This window comes from Pelecanus crispus, chromosome 5, assembly GCF_030463565.1.
Source record: "Pelecanus crispus isolate bPelCri1 chromosome 5, bPelCri1.pri, whole genome shotgun sequence".
In the NCBI taxonomy this organism is placed as follows: domain Eukaryota; kingdom Metazoa; phylum Chordata; class Aves; order Pelecaniformes; family Pelecanidae; genus Pelecanus; species Pelecanus crispus.
The window spans coordinates 72,903,710-72,928,642 of NC_134647.1; the positions used below are offsets into that span (position 1 = coordinate 72,903,710).

General features: G+C 41.8%; 1 protein-coding gene across 1 annotated transcript in view; it reads right to left on the reverse strand.

The window, feature by feature from the left end:
- The window catches only part of PTPRF (protein tyrosine phosphatase receptor type F), a 253,455-nt gene that overhangs the window by 177,833 nt on the left and 50,689 nt on the right, over positions 1-24,933 (reverse strand). Inside the window, exons 2-3 of the mRNA XM_075711100.1 lie at positions 21,962-22,107; positions 19,095-19,236 (exon numbers count right to left, since the gene is read on the reverse strand). Coding sequence (XP_075567215.1) covers positions 19,095-19,236; positions 21,962-22,107 — 288 coding nt within the window. The remainder of the gene's footprint in view (positions 1-19,094; positions 19,237-21,961; positions 22,108-24,933) is intronic.

The window sequence follows — 24,933 nt, forward strand, 5'->3', positions numbered from 1 at the left end:
AAAATTAACTGACAGCACCAGTGCACATGCAATTCATGACAAGCTCCATCTCTCAAGTCAATAATAACTGTTTACTAGATTGCCTGGTTTGCAAGGTAGCCCACCCTGAGCTACCGCCTCACGTCACAGCACACATTCAAATAATAAATGGTACCTCTATTTTATCCAGTGAGGCACAGTCGAGGCTTTTCTAAATTTAACCATCCAATTAACCTAGCAACATTCACGATTTGAGAGTTTTCAGAGTTCACTAATTTCAAGGAGGAAAGCTCAGTTACACCAATTAACATTCGCTCTCTCAACTGCACAAGCAGCTACTTCCCAGGTCTTTCTGTGGTTTGAGAGGCAACGAGAACAACTGGGAGTCTAGCACCGTCTTTTTAAGCTTCCCAGATGAAGACGACATTCTTCCAGGTAACGCCAACCCCCTGGCTTGCTCTGGGCTCACATAAAAATAGACATACTCTACTGCTTTACCAGTGGTGAGAAGCTGTTGCTGGCAAAAAATAAAACAAAACAAGTTTCAAAGACAAGTTAATTTTATACAAAATTAACTATGATGTCTTAGCCCAAACCTTTTCATTAGCTGCAGCACACAAAACAGTCACCATTGCTTTTTAACCTTAGGCTAATACCAAACGCACATATCTCCTGCTGGCATGACAGCGCACATTTCTTCTGCAAGCTCAGTGCAAGAGACAGTATGCCCAGAGACGGGCAATGGAAATTCTTCAGGTCACTTCAACCCAACATAAATACACATCTACAGCATCTGAGCAGCAATCACAGTGAATTCTGTTACATCCAGCTGGCTTTTCGTCTCTATCACACACAAAGCTGTCTTTATAGAAAGAGCTAGCTTGTAGCATCTCTCCTTTGGTTTATGCAGATCACACTGCAGAGCACAAGAGTGCTCTGAATATTAAGCTACTGCATCTAACTTTTTACAAAATAAACACATAAGCTGAAGAGGAAAAACAGGGGAGACTTGGCAGATGCTACCTGGCTATTTTATTCCAAATCTCTGGTGTATCCTCACATGTCTCTGCAAGCAGGACAAGAACAAGGCAACTGCCCCAAAGCTGTGGGGTCTGAGCAGTCACTTCCCAGCCAACACAGCTGCTACAAACTCAGAGCTTTTGCCTTTCAATTACCTGCCCCCAAGAACAAAAATACAAAGGATATCAGACCCTTGAGGCAGCACAGGGAATACAACTTTCCCAAACCCTGCGCTAAAATTCTGGGAATTCGTAATGGCTTTTAAAACACTCGTCCCCAGACTACGCAAGGATGGATTCTTTCCTGGACCTCTTCAGTTTAATCTCCTTAAGCCTGGAAGTTAAATCTTCATCTAGAGTGAAAATATTTTACCACTGTAATCTAGTTACGAATATTTACACAATTTGCCCCAAATTCTCTCATTACAGCTGCCATTCTCAATTATTCACAGGTAGTGGTACATGCAGTTTCCGTGGAAACCTGCAGCTCACGACCAACTGATGCGCAGCCAATTGCAGGCAACGGGCACTCGAGCAGAACTGGTCGGCTGTGTAATTATGCTGCTACTTGACCATCTCAAACCTACAGGTAGCAAAGGACTAGTTTACATTTCAGTGTCTAAATTTCAAACGTCTTAACTATTCCAGGAAGCAACCAAGACCCTGTATCTCCCAAAGCATAATAAACTTGATGAGGAGGCTGTAACTTTTATGACACATCACATTTTCAACATTTCACTATCATTTTCTGTATTTACCACTGAAAGTAAATGTCAGATTACACCACCATAAAGCTGGTCATAAGTGATTCACTCCATTACACTTCAGGATCTTCCCTACTTTTAACTAGTGAATCCGTGCTAGTAATTTGCCTGAGAATGTGCTGCCTTTTTTTGCCTTTCCTTCCAATAGTAGCTGCTTTATTTTATTTAAAAAGTGAATATTCACATGATAAAACTGCTTGTTCCTTTAAGCTTCTTTCAGCTTTTAACACTCTGAATACTGTGGAGCCTCAAAAGCAGGTATCTTAAAAAGATTTCAGAAGCTCCTTGGAAATGCTCTTTGGGTTACACTAATCCACAACAGAATAACAGTATATCCTTGTCAGAGTGAGCTGTGAAGACATGCAATTTTAAATTGCTAAAGCCTGGCTACAGAGTGAGGGCTGCCCAGCTACTACCCCGTGCTCTCTAAGACAACAGACTGCACTATTTTTCTGTTTGAAAGACTCAACGCTTCTCCCTGATATACAACGTTCTACTGAGGTGCTGACTCTCTCCAGGCAACAGCAATGCTTCATCACCCACACATCGTATTTTCACACAAGCTCCTTCACATTTTTTCCCCTGCAGCGCCCCAGGCTAAGGCAGAGGCTCTTCCATAGCACATTCAGCAAGACACAGGCCTCCAAATCCTTCCAGTTTGATCTCCTCAGGAGTCAAGCAACAATTATGCTGTAACCAGTGATAGTCCTGGCGATCATTTTGTCTCTGCGTTACCTCATGCCATAGTTACAGGTTTGTCTGTATCCATCTACTGTCCTGTCTTCTACCTGGACTTTGAGACAGCTAAGGCAGAGCTCACTGTAGCACAGTGTGTTTGCAGGGCATGCCGTTTCATGGGAGCTTCTACAAGGCTCCACAATCAGAGCCTTCATTGCTCTAATGATGCAGTCAACAATGGCCCACGAGGTTGCTGTGCCCTCCCTGCGAGCTGAACCTTCCTCCTCTGCTGCCATCCAGGAAACCAGCTCAAGTTTCACAACAAGTAAGACACCGCAAGACTCACTTTTTTTATCCAGGGCTTTTCCACTTAGCATAGTCTCAGAGTAGCACATTATGTTTCTGGTGTAAAAAAACTATTGAGTTAATCCTACATGTAGGAGAGCCACCTCGGGTACAGTTATAGCAGTAGCACCACTGAATCACATCTAGGTGCTAGAGCAAAGAGCACTGCTCTGACTGGTGAAAATACTCAGCACTAAGAAATGAAGCTTTAACTAAAGTCAACAGATGAAAGACATTTGTTGCACCTGCTTTATTCAGAATTTAGAGTTTGCCAAATGTAATTTCCAAACTATTTGGTTTGGAAAATCCTCAGAGCTCGTAGAGGGAACCCTCTACACATTACTTAATAAAGCCAGACTGGTAAGGCACTTGCAAAATATCTTTATGAAAATCAACAGCTCTGTTGGGAGAGCAGCAAGCGGAATGCCTACCCTGCACTGCTGCACAGAGCAGCTGACATGACAACATGTCAGCACGTCCTGAAAACACATCCTGAAAAATGGCACTATGCTCCCCTTCCCTGAAAAGCATCAGCAGATCATAGGTAGATTTCTTTCATAAAAATATTGTGTGTATTGATATCCAAAAGGCTGTTATTAATTCTATTGTTGAAGTAGAAGGTTATAATCTAAGACAGCTGACCAGTGGACTGAAGATAAGCACCATCAACTTAAGGAGCTGTACTTCTATTTTAAACAAACTTTGGACTTCTGCATATTTACTCTCTTAAATGGTACTCAGTGGAAAGGCAGTAGCATTTCAATTAGAAACAATGTTAACTTCCCCTTCCTGCCTGGGATCGAAAAATAGCCTGAGACACACACTGGTGATGGGGAGAAACACCAACAAAACTTCCTATGGTTTAGCCATAACTCTACTGAAACTTGCATTTAGCTACAAAGCCTCATCTCTAAAGATCACAGTCTTTAATGAGTATCTGTCAAGAGTGTCTTGAAGACAGAATGGCCTACTACAAGAAATGCCAAAATAACTTAAAAAATGCTGAAAGGGTCACACTAACACTAGCATTACAGAGTCATCGTTAACTGCCTAACTATGTAGTCTGGGTAATTTCTGCTGGTGAATCTTGTGCCTACACCACTATACCTGCTCTTCCATAGAGGCAATAAATTAGCAATTAATGTCACAAGGAGAACAAGTTCAAACTTTGTTATTTGGCAGAGAGGTCCAGTTTCCATGAAATCCAGCACTTCATGTCTCAATAAACTGAAAATTGCATAAAGTAATGAATCACTAGGTTATATTCAGATTCTGCAGATTCATTTTTCTGCCACAGAAGAACAACACTTGCCAGGCTTAGAATAGCAGCACTGATCTAAAGGACAACAGTGGTGCAATTTTTTTTAAAAAAATGTATACCATAAAAGAACAGGTTAAGTGATAAGAGAAGGCATTTCAATTCTATGCTTCAATGAATATTAGTGACACAGTTGTCAGGAAGGTGGAGAAGAGGAGCTGTCAAGTTTTGTGACTTAACTTATGTTTCAGTTTCGTTAAATGGACCGATTTTTTTTTTTTTTTTATGGACACCCTTTACGTATTTGCCATTAGTCAGATGAAGGGACCATATGGCAGCACAGGACTAGACGGGATACCCATGAAGTCCCTTGCCTTTCTGTATATAAAACAGCAAGATGAGCAAGAAAAGACCAAAAGGACCAGCTCTGTCTGGCCGAGCTCCACTCACTTCTCAATTTATTCCAGCATTGCTTATGACTTGCATAACTGACAAACAACATCTCACTCGTGTTAAGACTGAATGTTTTAAGAAAAAATGGGAAGTTGGCTTCAATCAGGTCTCAGTGGGTTCCTATTACTTACTGTCCTTCATTTGCATCAAGTAGCTCAAAAATCTTGAACTGGGGAGTCTGAATGTTAGGGCAGATCCACTGATCCAAGGCTGAATTTTAGCAAGGTGCCATTGTAGGGAGTGGAAAATTGCCTTGGTGCTCAACAGCTTTTGAGATATCCCTTTGCTAGGCAAAAGCCCTTAGTCAACTCTGGAGATGAGGGATGTGTGTACTTTTGCTGCCAAAATCGATGTAAGGAAGACCTGGGTGCATCCTTCCACAGTTGCCCAAAGAGGCCTTAGAGCTTTTTCCCCTCATCATAGCTACTGAGGCAAGCTGCAAAGCACATTCCGCTGCAGGCCTGCTTCAAAAACATGAAAGATCTCAGAAGGATTATAAATAACGAAGACAGGCTACTGCTACAAACTGTGCAGAATTAAAGAGGCAACATCCAACAGATTATATCTGAATACAAAAGAGTACAAAGTAATCTGAACACAAGGAATTTGAAAAAAAAAAACCCAAAACCCGAGTCACTGAGGCCAGTTCCCTCCCAGTGCATGTCACAAAACCCCTTCTGAAGTTTCATCTTTTATCTAGTCTGACCCTGTGCACTGACTCACCTGGACAAACAGAGGTTCTAGAGTTTTCCAGATGTGTTCTTGGTTGCCACAGGAACTAGCAAAACCATATGCTTAACCTGCAAGATGGGAGACAGTCCTGGAAGAAGGCAGCTCAAAGGGCTCACAATATTCATGCAATACCGTGATAGAGAAGGCAAAGCAACTCCTGGGTGCTGCCCAGCCCTGTTTCTACTGGATGAGGATGCATGATTTTGCTGTTGCAAACAATGTATGTTAGATCACAGCTACACAGACCAGCACTTTTTAGTACCGAAGACACAAACAAAGATGGATGCAATAAAGAGTTACTAAATCCAGAGTCCCTTCTAACAATAATAATAATAATAATCCACTGTCCCTTCTAATAAAAAGTCTACAGGGCATCAAATGATATTAGCAATTAATAGGTATTTTTTCACAGACCACACAGTTAAGCTGGGAAACGTCTTGCTATGGGATATTATGCACACTAGAAGTTAAAGTTCAAAGTATAACTAGATCCTTCTTTCATTAGTTTGACTAAACCCACTATCTCTAGCTCAAAAATGCCAGAGGTTCACATCAGTAGAGGCTAGAGAAGCATATATTTGGAGGAATCGTCGCTATAAGCATGCTCTGTCCTTACACACTTCCCTGGCATCCAGCATTGGCTCCTGGAAAAGACAGTGGGATAGACTGACCTCCGGTTTGAATCATTGCGGCTGTTTCTTAAGGCAGTAAAATACAGTGTGAATTGCGGTGCATGCGTTTCCAGAAGAGCACGGAAATAGCATGGAGAATTTCAAGATGAGCTACAAAAGCAAGCCAGGAGCTAAAAAATAGGCCATACAACAGGGGCTTACCGAGCTCAAACTGTTCAGCCTGTTGAAAAGAATTTACAGAAGCTTACGTGGAAAAAGGGATCTCAGAGAGACAGGGCAGAAAGGAGGGTTTACAGTCTCAGAGAGCGCGACATGGCTTGGATTAAAATTGAGATTATATAGTTTCAACCCTGGAATTAAATATGAATTATTGGAATAAACTGACCAGTTAGTGCTGGACTCACAGTCACTTTGCACTTATTTTGATGATATGGTATATAATTTCTTATAGACATCCTTTATTCAGGCTTTCAGAAATATCTGTATGGCTGAAACAAAGAAGATGCAAGTGAAAGATGCTAGACACGGACCCTCTTACCACACAGCCTACGATCAAATTGGAAATGGATACAGAGCCAGGTACGTTGGCTGGTATGTGCTTGAACAGAAGCAGTCTGCTCTCCCTGGGTACTCGCTGAAAGGCCTGAAGCAAGAGGAGTCTTATGGGTTTGTCTGCACTAGAAAGTGGTATTAGAGACAGAACGTAGTCACAAGGAAATGCATTAACACACAACACGGGCATAACCTTACTATGACTTAATAGTGGGCATAGCTTGCCTCATCAATGCAAAGCCATGCTCCATCAGACAGACAAGTCCTCGGATTTCTGCTTTGATCAAATACAAGTCTCTAATTAGGACTAGTCTGAATAGTGGTTTGAATTAGGGAAGAGGCTAGAGGTATGTTTAACAATTAAGTTGTTTTACAATGTTGCCACGCATTGTTGAATTGCTGGTGCCAATCAGCCTGTAAGTCAATACATTGAAAGTTTTTGAGGTCTTCTGGGACCTGCTAGGATGAGAAGCTTTAGATAAACTGAGTTGTTAGCATTAAGCTAGGAACCAAGTCAACGACACCTCAGTCAAACTTCAAAAATGAAAATTCAGAATGCTAAACAAGTCAGGAAACCAGCAAATCCTGCTTTTTGGCCTGACATGTTCCTCATGACTCGGTGTGGGAAATAACCCCATCTGCTGTAAGCAAACACTAGGAAAAAGCACGTGACATCGAAAAAGATGGCAGCGTGCAGAAAGAGACAGACATCACAACTTGCATTCTGCAAGGCCAAGGTTGCTAGGAAAATCAAATCCAGCTATCTGAAATACGGATAAAAGTAACAAAACAAGTACAAGGAGAACAAAAAGACTCTCCCTCTGCCAACCACAACAAATGGCTCAGTAATACAAAATGTCAGTTGGCACTTGAAGCACAGTGGATGGCCAGACAGAAAGTGCATTTTTAAATCATTAACACATTGGGAACACACAGATGTGCAGTACAGCTACATCTGTGCATTGTAATTTCTACAGTAGTCACAACTTAATGAATCATCAATTGTGACAAGATCAATGAACCGAACTGAACAACAAACTAAAGCTAGTAAATGCATGCCCGGGGCAAGAGCTAAGGGTTTATTTTATTATTTTTTTTAGCACTTCTATCATTTTTAGTGTCTAATTAGTAAAAACATGAATATTCCAGAATCCTTTTCTTTTTCCCCCCCTTTTGAAAGCCCTACTGCAAAAGATAAAGATTTTATTCATGTTTGCTAAATTTGAGTCTAGATATTACTCATCTGATCAGCAATTTCTTCCTCAGGACTATGAGCACATGGCAGGCAGAAGTTCTAATGTTAGGACGTGTGCTACATGCCAATCAGGTGGACTCTGATTAAGCCTACCACCTCTAGGCAAAACAACTGCTGTTTTTTCCATGAGGCCACATTATTCCTGCAGGCAAAGTGTCAGCTAAGGTTCTCTGCACTGGTACTTTTTGAAGGGACAAATTCACATCCAAATCAAGAAACCAAATAATTTATTTGTAAAGAACACACACTGAGTCTCCCCCTGACCTCAACCCATTCAACAACTCCAATGCTGGGTTTGCTGATGACACATCTACATGCATAATCTAGGCTAGGCTTCATGTCGGTGATATTCTCACAGAAAAAAAAGCTGTCCTAATTAACCTCCCGGCAGGAGGCAGAAGACAACACCTGATTTTCTTACAGAGAGCGGTCCATACAAGCAAGGGCACTCCCTGCTGACCCCATCAATATTCCAGGTGAACCATTTTGATCTTTACCATATGGAGGCTTTCAGTGGATTGGTACTTGCCAGGGGCTCAGCTGGGCTCTTGTCTCCCTTCCAGACAGGCTCCAAGGGGCAGCAAGCTCTCTGCTTTGCCTGGCTCGATTGTCGCATGTTTGCCATGGAGCTCCACCTGGAAGGCACTTCCTTGAATTGTAGCACTGCTGGCATGCACTACTCTTCCCTGCTGGGACTCAAAGCGAAGGAGACGCAGGCTTACTTTAAAAGGCTCATTCTGTTCCTCCTCCTGACCTTTATCTGCCCTTCTTTATACCGGATATCCTGTCATCTTGGACTATGCATTCCCCAACTCATTACCTTCCCCTGCAACAGCTTTTGTTAATACCACCCTGTGTGCAGTTCATGCATTTTTCATCAATATGTTTATGATTTCTGTTCTCTCTCCAAGGACTTTCTCCTCACTGGGACCAACTGTGGCATTGCCTAAATCAAAGAGATATAGAAAAATAAATTCCAGTATTGCCTTGCTTGTAAACAAAGCATCATTTTGGAGCTGTAGTACCAAAAAGCAAGACTTCGGGTTTTTAAGGTCTCCAACAGGTTAATGTTTCCAGCGCCTTTCCAGTGGTCTCAAAGTAGCTAAAAGGTCATGATGCCAGTTCTGTTATGTGTAGTGCTTTGTGCAGCTAGTTTTATTTAAAGCATTCTGCATCCTGAGCTGACAGGCACTCTTATCGCAGGGAAATTCCCCCCAGTCCCCACTTGGAACAGCAACACAACAGCGAACATTTGTACACTACAGCTGGATAAAGTTATAGCTCTGACTGCTGTTTAGACTTCTCCACTCAACTCATACCCCAAGAACTTGGAAAGGTTTCATCCAGGCTGGACCCTTGTGATAAAAGGATTGAATGAACAGAGCACAGGATTAGCATGACAGATGAATACATTGCAGTGTTTTCCCATGGCATCATCCAACCTGCCTCATCAAGGCACTAGACGATCTTGAAAAGACAGATCTTATTATACCTCACACCCGCTGCTTTTCCTTAGGATAAAGGATTTGAAAGAGCTATTCTGGAGCTCTGAGCAGAAAGAACCTGAGCAGGTGAGAGTGCCAGAAAGAGTCACTACTTTATTATCCAACTGTAATATCCACAAGAATAAACAGCTGTTAGAAAACTCTATGGGGAAGGTGTTGTTTTACTACTACAAGATTAATACTTTTAAAAAGATTCTCTGGGCTTCTAAGACAGCAAGTGGAATGCATGTGTTTTAGATCGTCTTTATACCAAACATATTTTAGTCACTAACAGCTCAAGTAACAAATTAACAATGAACGGTCACAATAATTACTTCCTCGCATCCAAAATTAGGGCCAATTATTCCTTTTCCTCATTATCTGGGCACAGCATTTTAGTAAGCATCACAAATGTAGAGCCATCCTGACACCAGACTGTATAAAAACGAGATCAACAAGAGATCCGTAAGGACAACTAGATGTGGGACTTGTGAATAAACATGACACACAGAAACCAGCTGTCAGAATGATCAATATTACAGGTCTTTAATGCAAAGGCAGCTTTGTTTTCTACAGTCAAAATCTCAGACCAGGACCAAAAGGTGTCCCATCAGTAGCAATTATGTGATTTTCCTTTTTCTGCAGGAGAGGATGTTAAAGTACTTGTGAAATGTTCTCTTCCACAGGTATGGTAAGTGACACATGAAGTATACTACTCCCTACGTGGACATCCTCTCTTCTGAACAGCTGTTGTTGCTACAGATTTATTAGTATGCATTGATATTCCAGTTTCATGTTTTTCTGGCTTGCATTTTAAGATAGTGATTTCTCAAAGAATGATTTAATTGGGGTTTTGAATTTTTTTTTTTCTTTTAGTGAGAGGAAGAAGATAAGGCACAGAACATAAGCCCAAGATGACTGTATAGAAACTTTCTTGCATGCAGAGATTTATGCTTTTGTAGCTGTAAGCACTGCATTCCCTATGGTCATGGTTATCACATTCTGTTCTCTCCATGCTCCATTTTCCATTTAACAGCTTACTCTCCAGTTCTATTAAGTGGATATATTCTCCCACTTCTGCAGAAGAAGTTATAGAAGATCACTCTGGTGCTGTGTCTTCTTAAGTGCCTGTGTAAGTCATGGCATACCAGTAAATGACAACAGGTCACTAAGCTTTGAGCAAAGAGTCCCGGTTATGAGCAGATACAGGAAGATCATTTTGCCAAAGTAGTTAAGGACTCAGAAAGGCTTTTCAGGACACCTTGCTTTCGCCCTTCCCTTTTTCCTTGGAACCAAAGTGGATAATCCATATGGCATCATCAAGCAGTGTTCCCCATTAATTTCCAATAGTTCAAACAATAAGCTACTAACTCTTTCAGAAGGCTGTTCCACAACATAACAGACTTCAAAGACTCTACAAATACATACCAGCAACTAACTTTATTAGTCAGCAGGAGATAGCAGCAGGACTGACATACAAGCTACAGAAAGCACATCTGTCAATAACAGGTTGCTACAGACGCTCTCAGAACGAGGCATCTTGAAAGAGATCCAGCAATAAGAAAGGTCTTTTGAAACGTCTGATGATAAAGATCTATTATTTTAGCTTCTGATGGTCACCAGTAGATGTTAAATCTGACAAGAAATACAATTTTTTATTCTGACAAGGTTTGCAGTTAGTTACTCAAAAGGAACTAAGTTCTTGTTTGCCTGTTCCAGATGAATTAAATACATTTCCATTAAAGTGCCTTTTACAATAAGAAACTGATTAAGTTATAATTGTGGGTTTTCATGTTGGTTTTTTTTCCTTCTCTGAAAGACTTCTAGATCCATGTATACACAATTCATTAATAAAGGTATTTTCTTCTGGCTGTCAGTCCTCCAAACTCAATTTATTACCTGAGAGTCACCAGGTCCAGCCTCAGCCTAGTCATTACCAGATAAACATTTTGAGAGCCGAATCAGGGCTCAATGACACCTAATCAACTCCACTCTCTTGTTCACCGTTTTTTTTTTTTAGTAGTAGTGCAACAATAGTCTCTATCAACAAGTTCCTCAAATATCAGTTTTGAAATGACTAGATGCGTTAACAACTTCTGCACAAAAGGCGGGTATTAAATTGACAGCATTGTGGAGATGTTTTAAATAAAGAGGACAGCCAAAAAAATTGAGCAAGAGCCACCAAATCACCATGACAGGGATAATAGGAAGAAACATAAGAAATACTAAGAATTTTTGCTATAAGCCTGGAACATACTGCTTGGAAACAAGAGGGGAGAAGAGAAATGTGGGTGCATTAGAGAAACACAGAGAAGCTATGCTAGCTAGTGACCAACAATGAAAAAAGCAACTATGATCCTAGCATACATCTGATGGTATATCTCCAAAATCCATGGATCCATCAGTGCTTTTCAAAAGACGCTCATAAGGCTCCTTGTGTGCACATTTCCAGTTGGGCATGTTAAAAAAGTTAAGACCCTGAAATCAAACAGGAACAGGTGCAGAACAGGACCATTTTGACCAGGGAATCAAAAAGAAGATTGGCAGATCGTCTATGAAACTGATGTGGGGATTTTACTGCAAGGGGAGGCTTACTTGGCCACTTCCTGGTACAGATTAGGACATTGGCTAGCACACATCTCAACCTAAACACCCTCATTTTCTCAACAAATGTATTTACTTCAAGATTTACAATCTGTTACATTATACCCATGTTATCCTTGCCTTTTCCTCCTCCGTAGTATCTAGTCCAAAAAGCTTATGGGACACACATCTCCTCCTTGGCAGCCTTCACATTGTTGCTCCACTCTCCCGTCCTTTTTAGACTCCCACTCTTTTTAGCCTAGGCCTGAACCAAGGTTTCTGCCCTGGTTTACTGCCTACCAACACCATCAGAATCCCAGCCCTGCCTAAGCTTTCAGGCATTGTTGTGGCCACGGGGATCGGGGCACATGGGAATGCCAGCTTTTCTGCAGTGACATGAAAAACAGTGCTGGTGGTTGCTGCCTCCCATCTGGGACCGATGATCTGTTCCAACAGAGAATCAAAACAGATTAGTTTAAACCACAGACGATTTAATCTAACCTGTCTGATTTCAAACTGGAACAGAGACGCAGAAGCAGTCATCTGGCCATCCCTGGTCTCAGCTGGGAGATGGCAACCCACAGGGATGCCTCCCCAACAAGACAGGAACCTGCCTGTGTGAGCGCATCTCTGCCAGAGAGTTAAACTAATTTGTTTGTGCCTCATTTACCTATTGAAATAGGCTGAACGTTTTGATAGCAGAGCAGCAGCAGGAGAACAGCCTGACACACTTTCCATGACAATCTCCCAGGAAGCTGTAACATAGCATAGAGAGAGAAGCAACCTGTCTCTACACCCTGAGCCCAAGAAAAGAGAAAATAATGCCCAGGGCTCAATTACCAATTTTCATAACAGACAGAAGTTACCAGTGGGTTGCCACAAGGCTCTGAATGAGCATGCACATTTCTGAGTGTCTTCACGAGGGATTTGAGAAATGGAGCAAGTAGAAAGGAGACAACTGTTATTGGCAATAAAAATTCTTAGCTGAACATGATTTCCAGTACCAAAGTCAGCGCTTATAAACTGCTGAATAAACTTGGAATAAATCAATTGTGTGAGACAAGGAGCTCTGAGAAGTCTTTTTACAGGATATACCTGCACACTTACTGCTACAACTGCACACTTACAACTTCAAGCTACCTAGTACTTGGCAATATGAACCCTGCATTAGAGCTTTTGTAGAATTCTGTAGAATATACTTCCTTGTTTATTTGACACTTAAAGCTCACTCATTTTTATCTGGGAAGTCTTTCCTGAATCGCGGGTGCTGCTTTTGGGTCTTGCAGTATCATTGATGCCATTAGCTTGCTGATAAGAACATGACAACATCCCATCCTGTTACAGATGTAATCTCGTAGGACCTCGTTTGAGAGGCAATATGCAGAAACAGCCACTTGCTGTAAAAGAAAAATGTTCTCAAGATTAAGAGGTCAGTACCTTTTCAGACACAAGGTTTTATGGGAGTGCACAGCTTGGCATTAACTATGTGATATTTCATATAAAACTTTTCAAAGGTTGTATTTCTTGCTTCATAAACTTGTGGAATGAACCTAGATGTTAACCTTAGTGCATGACAGTCTTCTGACGGAACTTGCTATCACGGATACATTATATTGTTATGTGCCATTAGTTAATCATTTAAACAGAGATAAGAAATGGAAATCATGGCATTTGGGTCTGATAGGTTCTAAAGATCTGCTGACTCTCCTGTTTGGAGGAGAGACCAACAACACTTAAAACTTTTCTTCACCTGAGAAAATTACTTCTTTGTCTCTCATTCACAGCCAAGAAAGCCTTTCTTGTTAAATATTATAAAAAACAAACTCTATGAGTAACACTAATGTTCTTACTGAATCCAATCTTTGAAAGTAAATAAATAAAATTAAGAGCATGAGGAGTTTCATACCTGGATTGAGATGACAGGTGCTCTGTAGACACCAAAAATTAAATAGCTGAAGCAGTTCTTCAGATACTGTGGCAGCCTAGGTATTGACAGCATGGGACATAATGGTGATATAAGTAAAACAAGTCTCTCTCAATTTCTTAGTCTAAGTGAAACAGATTGCCAACTCTGCTCAATCTTCTGTGAGCTAGGGACCAAGAGACCACCTCTTTCCCCTTGAACTTTTAGGATTCTTCTAGCCATTGTTCAGGACCTAAGAAATGACTAGCGTTCTTAGCAGGATGACAGGTCTCCTAAATTGACTTACCAGACCAATACCAGGCAACCTGCTGTTGAGCAGCACAATACACTCTTTCCTTGTGAACACTGTTTATACCTTAATAGCGTAAGTCCACGTGAGCCAGGATTTACATTCTTCTAGGTGACAACCTCAAATTCTCAATGAGGCCACCATGAGTAATTGGCTTAATGTTTCCCTTTTTAACAAGCATGGGACATGCCATGATCTCACACAACGCAAACACACTCAGGCTTCTTCATTTCTCTGTGCATCACTCTATTTTAGGATATTCCCCTAAGCAGTGAAGCACGCGGAGGCTCACTGTGCTGCAGCTCTTGGAAATGCAATAGTTACAGAGGTCCGTTAACCGTCTGCTTCATACAGAAAGAAAGTACTGTTTGGATTGCTTGTGTAGAGAGCAAAGAACAGGAGTAGGACCTCTGCCATCACAGCAGTCTTTCTTCCCAGGGAAAGACCAAATGAAGTTGGTACAGTTAATGAACACGAAACATGTAGAGTAAAGATCTGTCCTCGCCTGGCCAGAGACGTGAAGACAGTACTACCAATCCCAGGAGCAGCAGGGTACGGGGAGCCTTAATTCATTTACACAATCAGAATGAGCGCATCCAAATAGATTCAATTTCCCTTTTATAATTGTTTCAATTTTGTAACACATTGCTAGAAACTCTTCTTGGCAAAAAGATGTAAAAGCAATGAAGACAAACATGAGCCAAAGTACAATGATCTGACTGATCCTTTTGTAACTAACTAAACATAAACAAGGATTAAACATAGCTAACTTCTGTTTACTATTCCAATGACAAAATCACTTTTAGAAGAGTGTTTACAAAAAGTGCATATTGTTTCAGGCCTTCTGAGATCTAGCTCTCCGCAGAAATCATTTGTAACAGTCAAATGTTTATCATTTACAGCATTTCAAACAGGGTAACCCCAGGAACTGGAATGCAGCTGGCAGATGGTAAAAGAAATTAAGCTCATGACATGGTTCAGTAAACAGCAAATTACGGTAAGGTGGAGGTGCTTCCCACCACAAGACAACTGCTGCACTTGGGAACTTTCTAGGGCTCCACTGAAACACACCAAAACTTCCCTGACTTCTGACAGTGCAAAGCCAGACAGTAAAACTTAACTTGCCAGCTTACCTTGAGACTGAAACCCAGTGTGCAAGCAACCCTTTCCCAGCTCTTCTGTCTATCCTCTTTACCAGGAGCTGCTCTCCTGTGGAGCCTGGCAGCGCTCTCCAGGCAGATAACTACATGCCACATGATTAGGAGTGTGGGATAGGGGCATAGGGGATTTACATAGATCTGTGCTGGAAATGGAAATCGGAGATGGTATTTTCATTTAACCTACTTAAAAAAAAAAGGAAAATGACCGTATGCTCTGGGTTACAGGGGAGTGAAAAAAAGACTGCTTGCAGAGCATTAAAGGACCAGGTACAATTAAATAGCTTCCCAGTTCTGGAAATCAAAACCTGTAACCCAGTGTTCAAGTTGGAAAGTCCTGGGAGAAGGGACTGATAATATACTTTGTATTTAAGCCTCCTTCCTTTCCCAAAGAATCAACATACTCCCTCCCTGCCCCTTGAAGACTTTTTTTTTTGCACTGCTTTTCCCTATCTTCCTGTTGGGTGGAGACTGCTGGAAACCACAGACTAACAGTATACTTCAGTGTACAGGCAACTAGAGACAAACACCATTATCGTCACCTTTCCTAATACAGCCACAATGCTGAACACGCAAGGAGTCTTGCGGAAGGACACCACATAGATACTCCTGCAATCAGCCTGCTGCCATGTTCTTCCACGCTGGCGTCCTTCCTACTCACATTTCATATAATCTCCCTATTTAAAAAGCTCTGTAATTCTCAACATTACCACTGAATAATATATTTATTAATTTGTTAGTGCCACTAACTGTCCCCGAGGCTTTTCTTGGGAATGTGTGTCAGCTTACTGATTCTAGCCCTCTCCTCCCTGCACTGCCTTCTTCCTCTGCCAGGCAGGCAGGAACGTACTTCTGTGCTGCTTCAGGTCATAATTGGAAAAAAGATAGAAATGTTCAATATGACTCATACATAATTCAGCTTATCAGCTACCCAGGAGAAATGAGAAGAGAAGGTATATGCACGTCTATTTCTCCTACTATCAACAGGAGAAATAATTTCCAGTTACATTAAGTATACGTAGTTTGGTCACAACAGGATTTGTGGTTAGAAAGGAAAAATGAGAGACATGGGAGTGGAGAATGAAAGGGTAGTAGGGAACCGAACTGTTAAGAGAGATTCACTCATGTGAGAATTCCCCATTCCTCCAGGAGACTGGACTCATGCTTCTCTCTTAATATTCAGAATGGAATAAGTTGGCAATTAGAAAGGATTATCTGTCTCTGATCTGTAAAACATCACAGAAATCTAAACAAAATAAAGCTCCAGATTAGTTAGCTACAAAGACATCTAACAACAGCCTGCTAAACCCTGACTGTGACTTCTGGATTTAATGTTAAGGGCTATGTTCTAAAGAGCAAATTGTGAAGAAGCATTAAAACTTATTGTTATAAAGGATTTTTAATGTAAAAATCAATATGTGCTGTGTATTTAGCAGCATGTAACCATGAGGACGTCTATGATAGAGCTTTGTCATGCATGAGGGACCACTGCATTAGTCAAATTCTTGAAAGGAAGCGCAGAATGTCTGCATCATTCAAACTGCCACCTGAGAGCAATTACAGAAATTATTTTAACCCCAGAAGCAGAGGACAAATCCAATCCTAGCTGACAGTCTTGAGGGTATCAAGGGTTCCACATGAAATGCATCATTTTCAAATACCTCTACAAAATTCATGTTAGCAAAGCGATAGCATAACAGAGAGGTGGGGCACTTACCACTATTTTTTGGAGGCCACTGAGACTAAACACAACCACAACCAGGACACTGAGTTGCAATATCCACTTTGCCAACATGTAAGCAAACAAAGGAATATTAATAAAAAGAATTCACACTCCCTAAATGCAGAAACAGCATAATCTAAGGCAGATAACACAGAACAATAAGATAGAATGGCTGCAAAAAAACCAGACCTGTTCACAGAACATCTTGGATTTTTTCTTAAATAGAGATACATCATAACAGAGCTCATCTTCGTCAGTCAAGACAACATAAGACACGCATGTAGCTCTTCATTCTCTGTAATCAAGCTCACAACTCTGTATGTATCAGCACATACAAACTGTTATATAGCAAATATTTCTTAATTTTGCCCATTACGAGAGTGCCTGGCAAGGGGTTGATACTCTTCAGTTAGAGAGGAAAACGCAGCCCCCCAGCCTGCAGATCGTTTTTGACCTTATGGGGTCATGTTAAACTAGCATTACTCCCGATTAAAGGAAGTTTCCAAACAGAAAAGCAGGCTCTGTGCCTGACTGGTAATGACTTTGCTTCTGTAACTCTTAAATAGTGTGCATACATGTCTTTTCCCATCTCTGGTGTTTCCTAAGATTCCCTATTTATGTGGTGGTCTGCAAGTTTTACCTCATCAGGAAATCAGCAGGAGCACCATGGAGCTGAGAAATACTGTTGTGCTCCTTTATGCAATGCATGTCTCTGTGGGCCCCTGAACATTTAACACAGAGCAAATAAATTATTAGTGTGTGTGTGCATGTGCATACATATCTAAGATACATAAAGGCAACTGCAACCAAAGGAAACAGGAATGCGCGTGGAACAGTTGGGTATTCAAGTATCTAGTATCACAAAAATCCAGTTGCAAGAACGATTTAAATGTAGATCTGCACGTAAACTGCTGAAGGAGCTCCACTGAGCTTTATGCACTCACATACATGGCTGCACAGGCAAGAAGTAACAAAAAAGATCTGCTTTTTTACCCCAATAATCTTCATGTCTATAGCACCTGTTATCCTATTCTTAATAATACTACTACTGAAGAGCAAGCTGATCCTTTACGATGCCCCACCTCCAGAAACAAGAGACACAATCACATCAAGTATTGAATGATTTCTATGATTCCCATCACCACAGTGTCTGAGCACATTACAGTTGTTTAATGTATTCTTTGTCACAGAGCAGAGAGGAAAATATGATTACCTCTACACTATAAATGGGGATGGGAGAACAAGGGACAATAGGTAACTTGTCATGTATGGGTGGCACACTCACCATTGGGATAACCAGTCTCCGCTGGTTCAAAATCATACAACAATAAACGCTTTCCAGTCTAGTTTTTTATTTACTGAAAAGTTTCTACATCAATCCATATACACCAAGCAATTTGCCTAAGCCTTTTCCCGCTTGTCTTAGTAAATGCAAGTTAAAAAAAAAAAAAAAAAAAAAAAAAAAAATCCATTCAGACAAATGCCCCGGATTTGTAACATCTCAGTACATTTACAAAATCCTACATATAAATAAATACTACAACACATTGATGTGCTAACAAAACCCCACATTTCCTTAAGAGCAAACAATAATTTTGACAATCTAATATAAAAAAATCATCAACTGATCACAAGCCTTTTTATATCTAATACACTGTTCCTTCACAAAACATTCCATTTAGAAGAAACAACATAGCAAGCAAAGTAAAACCTGCTCATGTAGCAGACAAGGATCAAAATCTATTCTTTACCAGGAAAAACAGAATAACAAGTTGTGACTACAGTGAAAAGTAAACCCCACTAAATTCCACATCAAACTCAAAATATGAAGAGTAACCTGAAAATCTATTCAAGAACTGTGCCGATTTAATCAAGAAGGTGCAGCAACAGAGATTAAGTTTCTGACCGTCAGATACAATTCTTAGATACCCTGAAGACTGGTAACGTATCAAAGCGAACAGATGAGAAAAGTATACAAATGTCTCTTCAGCTAGCCCTCCAAGTTAGAAACGACACACCTCAATCAGACAATACAACTAAAACACTTTAAAGAAAGTTCAGAATCTGCAATCTGTTCATGATTATCTCAAAAATATTAGGTTCTATCACTAGGAGAAATTATAGCAAATGGTACAGGAAGAACACAGCTTTTTCCAAACCAACCTAGAGCATCAGCATGTCATTTAAAAGCACCACACCAACATGCAGCTACCAAAGCCAAAGCCATGTTTTCTGCCACCTAAGACATGAAAAAACTTCCCACTTACCTTCTAACACTGTTAATTTGGCACTTGTGTTTATCTCCCCAACACTATTGGTTGCTGTGCACTCATAGATAGCTTCATCTCGATGAACACGCAGGGGCTGTATCCGCAGAACTGATCCTGATCCATCATCAAACTCAATAACCTTTAACAATTAAAAGAAAGCACTTCTTTACTGATACCTTCTGCAACAAAAACCGAAAGTCAAAACAATCCAGGGCTTAAAAACCAAAACCCAAAACAAGCCCTGTAAGCTATAAAATACCATGCAATTAGTCAAGCATTCCAAGCCCAGAAATGCAAAAGTTTCAGTCAAGAACATATTTGTCCTTTGAGGAGGCCAGAGCAAATGAAGATCCAATGAGGTTCTTTATGAATCAATTAAGGTTGACAAATTATCAACCTGGTAATAAAGATGTGGATCTGATGATTTAAAACATCTGAGCCGTATTTGCACTAATGGTTTTACTAATCACACTGATAGCAATTTAGAGCCAACTTTCACCTTGATGGAAGAGCAGAATGATATACTCCTGTGGGATCACCAGGAAAATAGTAACAAAACTAGAATAAAACCTTGAGCATCTACAGTGCGTGCTAACTCCAGCAGAAAGTGAGGGGTTTTAATGTCCTTCAGCATCGGGTACTTTGCAACTCTGGCATAATCAACAATGATGTAATTACGATTCCTTCCCCAGCATAATAAATTAAGTCCTTAATAAATCATTGCCTTTCCATCCACCCTGCTCAGCTGTAACATGCATTACTCTAACTTCTACAGGGAAGAAAGAGGCATGTGTTCGTTTGCAGCTGGATTAATACAAGCTATTCTTTAATGGCAAGGCTGTGAAGGCACAGCCTTAGGCCACTGTTAGTGCCAAACTCATCCTTCTCCTATTACTGAGCACAGCAAAAGTTGGAAATATTAACTCTACTGCAGATGGTGACAGCATGAGGAAAAGCCGCAAGCCCCCCTCCTGTCACTTGGGAACTGCAGGGGGAGATGAAGAGACCAAGCTATACTTTGTTCCAGACACATGTATGTCAGCCGAGCACCTGCACTACCCCCATGCAAAACTTTTACCCTATTTTCAAGAGCCCTGTTAGGAGTGCTTCTCACAGCATGAAGACCAAATGAGTGAAAACAGGAAGGAGAAAAATAATGTGCATCCAAACACTCTGTAGTGACAGGAAAAACAGGAAGAAATCAAAAGGTAACAAAGACCACCAAAAATCTGTTATTCCTCACGCTGGAAGGAATAGCCCTTCTGTTCTAAGTAATGGCAACAGCTTGCAAAAACCCCTAATTTGGGGTCAAGCAGACAGGACGGAGAAACGTGATCACCATAGTACATTTTAAGGAATTAAAATATTTTTTTTGAACACTCAATTTTAAATTAAATATGAAACTGTGACAAAATGCTAAACTTTCTATAACCTTTACACAGGATAGGGCTACTGCCAAATTTTAAAACAAGACAAAGTCAGATGCAGAGATTAATTCACTTCAGTGATAAGGACTAAAACGCTAAGAGATGAAACAGCAGAAAAGCTCTTTTGCCCTCACTATCCTTTGAACAAACGCTCTATGTGAGAGGAAGGGAGCTACAACTACTAAGGACCTGACAGACACTGACCAGAAATGCTGTTCGTTTGCTAATGATGGACACCTCTTTTGTGTAATAACTCAGCATGTGTACATCAGACTTGTCTACTGATTTTTTCATTAAAACTGAATTCCAATTTTCCTCCAAATAAAGACTAGCTTAGTAATGAGGTAAAATTAATAGTTATCTAGTAAAAAAAGAAAGATATTATTCACTATCTCCTAACACGATAAAAATGCCTCAACTGTGTATCACAACTGATGTGAATAAAGGTATGAAATTGCTCATATAAATGCATATAATATGCCATAGCCCTCCGGTCAGCCACAATAAGTACCAAATTCACTATAAAGGTTATATCTACTTTCAAATTAGAATGTTTAAATGGTTACTATACACAAAACTTAACCTTTATTAGGGAAAAATAACAATGTAAAACAAGATTAAAATTGATTACTTCAATCAAGGTTTTCTGCTCACATACAAAATCATGATTAAAATTGGTGACTTGAATCAATCCATTCTGGGCAGCAAAGTCATCTTGTGCTCCAGTCAGAAAAGCAAAAACATCAAAGACAGGGGATTAGAGGAGAGGCAGCAGAATGGTAGAAGGGTCACATTACCAAGGGCAGTTTTAGAGAAGAGAGCCCAACTCCAAAACAGGAAAGTGGAGAAAAAGGCAGAGGAAGTCTGTGAAAATGTATTTGCTATTTAAAATATGAACCAAATTGGACCCTTTTTCAAAAGCATTTCTGATACCTGCTCCTCCCTCTTACTTTCTCTCAGACTTTAGTTCACATGGAAGTCAATTCACCCTTCAAGACGACTTCGCCATTCCCCTTCCAAATGCATTTGTGGGAGGGATGGCAGTAGCCATCACTTAGAAAGCCTTCCAGTTGTGTTTTGGCATCCCACTTTTTAATTTCACTGGGGATAGCAGGCCAAGGAGATGCTTTATCAATTTTCACAATGAAAACAGAAAATTACTGCTAGATCCAACTATCACCTGCCATCCAATTTGGTGTAAGCCCCAGTCTCCCATCTGAAGAAGAATGCCCTACGTGCGTGCTTCCAGCATCATGCTCAAAGGACACCACCTGCTCTACAGATTGCGTTGCTGCAGGGAAGGAAACTTACTACAGCTCTAGACTCTGTATTGTAGTTATGCCGAGGTACCCGGGTTGCAGTGATGACTATTGTGTAATTAAGACCTGCAAACATCGGATTGATTACCGAATTTTTATTTTTGCTTTTTGTAATTACCTCAAACCGCTGAGAACTGACTTTCTTCCCCTTCTTCATCCATGTGATACGAGGTTTGGGCTCTCCTGTTGCCTGACACACAAAAGAGGCCACTCCTCCAGAAATCCCAATCTGATCTTCAGGAGCTTTCATAAACGTTGGCTTGCCTGGAAAAATAACCAAATCACCCCCATGAGGACACAATGTCAGATAAGCAAGGAATGTGTCATGTTAATCTAAATTATAAGATAATTGGTGCTCCTGCTACAAATCCAGGTTGAATGGCCTTGGCCACACATACTCAAGCGCAGACTGCAACATGACAAGCACAGTTTCTGCTTGAGTACCTTTTTTTTCTGAAATGAATAAAGTCCATCTGGCTTGCCTGTAAATGAGGGCAATAGAGGGCTCTCCCCAGCCCCCTGGGCATTCAATCAGGTATATGACAATTTGGAACCATTTTTATGGTTTATTTTTTTAATAAATGGATTTTTGCAGGTTTATAACATGGTCATAGCACTGGAAATTACAGAACAGCTGACACACCAAACCTACAAAATGTACCATACATTGACATTAGTTTTCCTGAAAGCTGTTAAGACATTTGTCAGAACTAATAGATACAGTCTTAAGTACACAAATAACAACCTTTAATTTCATTTTAGATGTGGATCGACATGAAAATCCTACAGTCTATAAGCATCTGGAAACCTGCACAGGCTGGCCTGTGCTTGGTAAGAAACTAATCACTAAAAGTGAAAGTCGGCAAAGAAACCAAAGTGACATTCAGGCCTGAAAGACTCAGCAAAAATGAAAGAAAAAAAATCATGTAACATTTTAATAAACAATAAAAGAAGTTTTATGAAAATACAGTTGTGTCTTCCAGATTTACATGACAGACTTGCATGGATAAAACTAGGCATCCAGGTTGAATGTTTGTATTTTTCTTCTGTACTCACTGTAAAAGAGAATTTTACAGTATGTGTCATCTGAGGGTCATTTTGAAAAACCGCTTTGTCCAAGTGAGAAGCGATTGATGATGTTGTATCCCTGTAAAGCACTAAAACATTTAACTCCATAGAGGGAGTTAACAGAGACCACCCATGATGTCATTCAGTGCACAGGTCGCACTAAGGCCACGTTTCAAATGCAATTCTGATCGACCACCTCAAAGATGAACCTGAGCTATAAACAGGGCAGACACAGCTGATGGGATGTAGAAAGGAGTGAGAGAAGAGACCTGTTCAACCCCAGGACACCGAACCAACGTCCCCAGCAGAGCTGGCGGGGGTTACGCATCTTCACACTCTGGACACGTCCACGAGTATGTCCCTGAGTGAGAGGGGGACGACATCTGTAAGCCCAGGTGGTTTAAACACTAAGCTTTTCATGAACTGAGGGCTGAGTTTCCCCAATCTAGAAGGGATACAGATTCAGCGACCCCAGAAGACGACAATCTTTAAATGCATCTTCCTAACATATAAGAGATTAAAACACTAAGGGTGCAGTTTCAAGCCACAGCTGAGCCGGCCCGGCTACTTGCAGCTACTGAAGAGGGCAGTGGGCCTTGCTCTGCTCCTCGTTCCCCTCGCCTCCAGCCACCAGTGCCCAAACCCCTACAAGCAGCTCCAGGGTCACCAGAGCCTCTGTGGAGCAGATTCAGGCCCCCAACATGGCAGAAAGCCGCTCCCCCCCACTTCTCTTCCAAGCTGGGTAGGGAGCACGGTGCCTCAGGGCAGGATCAGATGGGGCTCGGGGGGGGGGACTGGAAGATGGCGCCTCTCCCTCGGCAGCTGCAAGGGGGCACCTGCTGTGGAGTGCAACTTCACCCTTAAACAGCAATCTCTGAAGGCTCTGCTAAAGCTGCGGGACCCTCCTTAATCCCAGTTTCACCTTCTGGTTTAGCCCACGCTAAATGCTTATGCAGACCCCTCCCCCTCCCAGGCCAGGCCAGGCTCTGCCCTACTCCAGCATGGGGGGACCAGACCAGGGAGAGTGCTGAGGGCCCAGGATGCTTCTTGCTTCACACGCGGAACACCACTGTCTGCGTGGGCTGTAGGTGCCAAGGTGGTGGCGGGGGGTGGTGGTGGTGTCTCTGTGAAGAGATGTCAGGGCTGCTCCATCCACAGCCAGTTCCACAACAGCCCCACAGCAGGGCACAGTCAAGCTCACCACAGAGCCTGCGCCATGACACCAGGTTTAAGAAGGGGCAAAACGCCTCACGGCCGTGAGGAGTGAGGTAAAAGTGTGAGAAACAGCCCTGTGAGCACTCAGGTCAGAGCGGGAGGAGGAGCTCCAGGTGCCCGAGCAGAGACTCCCCTGCAGCCCCTGGAGAGACCACGGTGGAGCAGGTATTGCCCTGCAGCCAAGGTCAACCCACCACAGCTTTAGACCGAAGGACAAGGTCAGACCAGTTGGCACCACGTGGAGAAGGAACCACCAGCTAAGGACACGCTTAGCAGAGCGGGGCTGGTGGCACGCCACCCCTGAGGCGTCAGGACAGCAGACCCCTTCAAAACTGGCAACATCGGATGCTCAACAGGGACTGTGGTTGCGTGCCAGGGAGCCCAGCAACCGCTGACACAGACCACAGGCACCAGGGCCAACCCTGAACCCAGGTGATCTGGAGGTGACAGCCGAGACACTAAGCTGCAGGCCTGGACCTCTACTGCTGCTGCTTGCGCGGCTTTATTTCCAAAAGGCCTTTGCAGATGGTGGATCCACCAAGGTCAGCACTGTCCACGCAGAAGTGGATACCCATGCTCTGTCGTCAAGAAGCTTCTGTGAAGGAGTATCACAGATCTGACCACAGAAACGCACCACACACAGGCGTACTGAATTTCGCCATCCTTGGCGAAGGGAGCCCCAGGACTGCGCAAAGAAAATAGCTCAAAACCCAGAAAACACCTTTTAAGACATGATGGCTGCTGTCTGCAGTCTTTGGCACGTTGTCCTGACATAAACAGCAAGCAATTATTAAGTGTGCTTGCTTA